Genomic DNA, 6,000 nt, shown 5'->3' on the forward strand with positions numbered 1-6,000 from the left:
AGTTATTATTTAGTATAGAGGGAAGGGCGAAAATGTGGGTTAAAATTATGAGAAATGATTGTCGAAATTAGTAACATATTCAAGAATTATGAAAAATGATTAAATGTGATGTTATGCATTAGTGTGTTTGTAATAAAATAATAAGCCCAATCAATATTTCAAAGTTATTATTTTATTAAAGAGGGTGCGATAATATGGGTATAAATTATGAAAAATGATTGTCGAAATTAGTAACATACCCAAGAATTATGAAAACTGATAAAATGGAGGTTAATTGATAAGTGTGTTTGCAAATATATCAAACTTATTATTTTAGTAAGGTTGAGCGACAACGTTGGTTTAAATTATAAAAAAATATTGTCGAAATTAGTAACATATCCAAGAATTACGAAAAATGATGAAATGTGAGTTGATTGATGTGTGTGATTGTAATGAAATAATCAGCCTAGACAATATATCAAAGTTATTTTAGTAAGGTGTGCGATATGGTGAGTTTAAGTGATAAAAAATTATAGTCAAAAAGAGTACCATATACAAGAATTATTAAAAATGATGAAATGTGAGTTAATTGATAGTTGTGTTTTTTTTATAAAATAATCAGCCGATACAATTTATCAAATTGTTTATTTTAGTAAAGGGAGGGGCGATAATGTGGGTTGAAATTATGAAAAATTATTTTCGGACATAGTAACATATTCAATAATTATGAGAAAATGATAAAATGTGAGTTAATTGACGGGTGTGTTTGTAATGAAATACCCAGAAAATATATCAAAGTTATTATTTTAATAAGGGGGCAGTACAATTTTAATAAAAATCTAGAATAATATGATTGTGCCTTCATTCATGCTGAACAGAACGCTCACAGCATGCCCAGCAACAATATATTACATATAAAAAAGGTTGCTGTGGAATTTCCACAGGTCCCGCTAGTTGTTATTATTATTATTATTATTATTATTATTATTATTATTATTATTATTATCTTATCTGATATTTTGCCATTATTTTCTATTTTATTTTATTATCTATTTCACTTTGAATTTATGTGTTACTATTTTTATTAATATTAGTTCTATAAATATCATAATTACTATTAAAAATAATATTATTAATTAATTACTACCAATAAGATTTATTTATTACTATTATTGATTTTATTAATATTAATATCTTTAAAATATTATATAAAAAATTAACTTATAAGTAATTAGTGGTTATTTACTCTTGAACAATAAAATTCTTTATTTTTCTATTTGACTATAATTACTTCCCTTTATAATTGAAATATTTAAAATGAATACAAATACAGCGTTTCTAAAGATTTTAAACTGGTAATATTATTCTATTGCCGTTTCCTTTGAAGTTTGTATATATCAACATTTTAAGCACTCATTAACTACATTTAACACCCAATGAATGCATTGACGATGATAGTTACGAGCTTTAAAAGGCGAACCATTAAAAGGTATATATATTTTTATTAGAAATATTTAAAATATCCCCTCTTAACCTTACCTTTCTACTTGATTTTATTTCATTTTATTTTTATTTTATCTTACTTTGTTTATCAACATCAAAAAAATAACTATTTTCCTTTATATATTAAATATTTTCCATACACATTTGCCTTACTTAAAAAAAAATATTAGTTTTATTTTTGGTGTCTTTAAAAAAAACTCCACCCAATATTTTTGCTGATGAGGAGACTTTGTTTCAAAAAACCAAATGATGAAATGATAAAATGATAAATTATTGTCCAAGACATCTATCTCAATAAAAACATCGTTTCCGAAACGATCGTACAATTTATTGATTTTGTTTGTTCTTCTTTGTGAAACCGATTTTTAATTTTTAATTTTAATTATAAATTATCAATCATCTTACTCAATATTAAAATAGCTCTATCGAGCTTATTATATATCTACATTACAATGACCACTGTTTTCTTTTCTTTTATACATTAAAATATACTCTGCTCTTTAAACTGTTGTTCTAATTCCCATTATATATATATATATATATATATATATATATATATTAATTCAATTAACTTTCTTGAATTCAATTAACTTTCTTGGATTTTACCGTCACTGGATTATTTATCTTCCACCAGACTATCCATTCATGTGTAATCAACTTTTTCTTCACCATATTCCCTCTGCTTCACTTTTTTTGTTTTCAAGTAAGATCTTTGACTTACTTGTTGTTTCATCAAATACTTTTGAATGCAAAATCCGATCCTGCATTTTGCTAATTCCTACCCTCTGATGAGAAGGAAAGTATTTCTTCGAAACTCCTCGGATTAAGGACTATCCACTCATCTAGTGTTTCCTTTCCAGATTAAATATGTTTTTAACTCATTTCAAAGTGTTTTTTAACATGTTTTATTAACTGTTTGCTCGTATAAGATGCGACAGAGGTAAAGTGTCCCTGCTTGTTTTCTTTTCCTCATAAAGGAAGTGTTTCTTTTCCTTAATGTTTCGTTGTTAAAGTGTTTTTTATTTAATAAGTCTGAAGAAAGTCTGTTCTTGTGAAAATTTTCAAACGACATATTGTTTGAATTTGTCGAAATGGTCTTGAAACAATTGTAACTAACAATGAAATATATATTTTGTTGCTATCAACCCATTTCTTGAAATCTTGGTTTTTGTTAAAACAGTATATATGTATATACATATATATATATATATATATATATATATATATATATATATATATATATATATATAAAAGACCTCGTGTCTGTGTGTGTGGAACAGTCTCTACAAAACTACTCTGTAAATTTTTGGTCTACAGACTTGAAACATGATACATCGGGAACAAATTCAATTTGATTTTTAGCCGGTGAAAATAGCTGCTAAGGGGTCAAAATTGAAAAATTGGAACTTGTCAGGCATAACTCGACTTAATGTGTTTTCTCTACGCATGCACAAATATACATTTATATGTTTAACATTTATACGTTTTCATCTTGACTGTTTCAATCATAGAATAAAATGCAGGATCGCAGAAACTAGATTCATTACTATAGATAACCATTGACCAATAGACAAATTTTGACGATCGCTATTTCATATTAAATACTCTTTTGTTTTTATTTACATGTTACTGGTTTCAAAATCGGTATCCTCCTTCCATATCAAAGCCAATGAAGTCTCTTGAACATTGTCGATCAAGCCAGAGCTGCAACAGAAATTGGAAAATTGATTGGAAATACAGTTATTTCCCATTCGCACTGTTTTGAACGAATTCATTTTGCTCCTTTCGAGACATTACATAGATTGCCTTTTGTGCCTCCAACGTGTCTTTAATCTATTTTCATTTGTGATTTTTCATTCCATCTCAAGATTCATCGTCGGGCAGTGTCCAAGGCATCCCTCAGGTTCACACTGGAGCATACTTCAATTAGGGGACAGTCTGTAAGAATATGTGTAATAGTCTGCATGTCGGTGCCACAAGGACACCAAGCATCCTGTACATAACCCTACTTGTGCAGGTTGTTCCGTGTTTTGACAACCTTCGCTCGGGCCAGTTGAGTGTTACTCACTCTTTCCAGGGGAGTTCAAAACTTGCTGTGACGAGAGAGCCTTGTGGTTGCTGACTTTGATTGATTCATTCCACCAACGTAGGTGGAAGGATGCTGGTTTCATTCGTCCGATGCCTGTGACAGTGGCAAAGCTCTTGTGAGATGGTAGTCGCTCTTGGTGTCCAGATAGAGGATGGCAATTGTCGTTGCTTTGTTTGTCACACTCTGCCTTCGCTATTGCCTCTCGTATGTTCCAGTAATCTTCCTGCATGCCTTGTTGAGCTCGATGTCGACCTTTGCAGCATGAGCCGAATGAATCCATGTTAGTGCACAGTATTCTGCGGTCGAGTAGCACGGCGCTAAAGCTGACAAGCATAACGTCTGTGCTTGGGTTCCCCAACAGCTTACGAGCATGCTGTTGTGTGTTGAAAGCTTCTTGCAGCGTTTCTTGAGGTGGGTTCTGTATGACAGTGTCCTGTTGTGTGTCATGCCGAGATAAGTTGAGTATGGGGTGTTTTCAAGTACACCCATCTCGGCCTTTGTGATACTGAGAGATAATATTCTGAAATCAAGATTTCATTCGTTTTATGCCAATATTTTAATACTGAATATAGAAATAAAATTAACACTTATCAGGGCCATCCCTATAACAGGTCAGGTGATCATACAACTGGGAGGTGAATTTTCTCAATAAATATTTATAATTGTTTAAAAAAAAATCAATCAATAAGAACAACAATGAACTAATTGTTTAATTTAACAGGACACATTCCTAGAAATGAAGAGATGGGTAATTTTGAATAAACAAAGACAAAAACATATTTCAATGTGTAATTTAATTTTAATGTATGATTTTTTAGAGAAGTATTTGGCGATGGTTAGAATTCTTTTAGGGTGCAATTTTCTTAGAGCAAAGACAACTAAAATGATGACTGATTGAAAAATTTGCTTCCAGTCAGAAATTCCAAGTCTTACATCTCTCTGCCTCTTATCAATGGTTGAATTTATTTCTCATCATGAACTGATTTTATTCTTCAAGCATCAGTTTAAGGTTAAAATTAGCTAAAAAGATCTCTCCTGACTGATAGTAAAACTTGCACTCCAGTCAGAAACTCTAAATGTTAGATCCTGCTTTAGGATGACTATCCCTCAACTGTAAATCAGTGAATAAATTATAATAATTAGGGAGAAAATGTAATATATTTTTTACATCATGTAAGCAAAATTCAGTTATAAGTTACACTCTTCTAGAGGTTGAAGTGTCAGCGGGTGACAGTAAAATACAATTATGAATTAATTAGGATTTCTACACTGTCATAGCTGATGGAATAAGGGCATATTACACCTGTGGATTAAATAAAGGATGCCATTCAAAAAAAAAAAAAAAAACGTGCAGATTCCCAGGTTCGACAGAAACATTCCTGAGTCTGACAAGATACATCTGGAGAAGGTCAGGTTATATTGGGGAAAACGTTCAGAAACCGAATAATCCAAATAATCCGTATTTTTTAATAAATATCGAATTTATATACTGTTTAATTTTTTTATTTAATTTTTTTTATTTAATTTTTATTTAATATATACTGTTTAATTTTTTTTATTTAATTTTTTTAAATTTAATTTTTAACAAATATCGAATTTATACACTGTTTAATTTTAAACAAGTTTGAGCGGGAAAGTTATTTGCAGAAAAACGTAACATTCCATTTCACGAAATTGTATGCATTGAATAATTATTTTGTTATTATTTCAGAGATTCATATACAATTCCTTTGGGAATACAGGTTTAACTGGAGTAGCATACCCGAGGAGATACCAGAAACGGAGTTCGTTTTGACTCTTCGGCGTCATCGTCATCGGCATTGTCATTTCAGAGATTTGAGACTTCATACAACATCATCTCATTTGTCATTACCAAGTAAGTTTTTATCTTGACTGTTTCGAAATAATGGAAGGGGTTAGGGAGGTATGTAGTGTGCCAAGCATAACGATCTTGACTATTTCGAGCTAAGTTCTAAAACATAAGGACACAAAAATGGACGTGATTAGGGAGGTATGTAGTGTGCCAGGCATAACGATCAAGCACAAGTGGTGCTTCAGAATAATCTATTCTTTTTTTTTACATGGGGGCACCACTTATCAAGGCCCGAAGGCCACTCAGGGATAAGGGTTATTGCATGTACAGTAATCAATGAGATAGTATTGTAGTAATCATTAGTATTGGGCGTTTTGATAGAGTGTCTTACTTAAGGGGGCGGTTTGTCATTCAGTAAGGAGTATGCAACGATTTTGTGTTTCTTTTGTATTTTCTTTTTCGCCCTTTGGAATAAAAATATTGTCGCTGTTGTATCACCAGATTGGTGTTAGGGATGGCACCTGGTTTATAAAATTTTTTGCCGCAACTAAAACAAATGAAATTGGTAAAACCTTTTGAATAGGGCAAATAAGAAGTAGAGAAAGCAAGAAATAAT

At 30.8% G+C, this 6,000-nt stretch overlaps 1 protein-coding gene across 1 annotated transcript in view; it reads left to right on the forward strand.

Moving 5' to 3' along the window:
• Positions 1 to 6,000, forward strand: part of LOC145241609 (uncharacterized) — a 317,787-nt gene that overhangs the window by 296,976 nt on the left and 14,811 nt on the right. Inside the window, exon 2 of the mRNA XM_080104695.1 lies at positions 5,283 to 5,447. Within this exon, the coding sequence (XP_079960821.1) occupies positions 5,283 to 5,447 (165 nt within the window). The remainder of the gene's footprint in view (positions 1 to 5,282; positions 5,448 to 6,000) is intronic.

The sequence above is a fragment of the Euprymna scolopes genome, chromosome 2, assembly GCF_053919585.1.
Source record: "Euprymna scolopes isolate OS-2025 chromosome 2, ASM5391958v1, whole genome shotgun sequence".
Lineage (NCBI taxonomy): Eukaryota > Metazoa > Mollusca > Cephalopoda > Sepiida > Sepiolidae > Euprymna > Euprymna scolopes.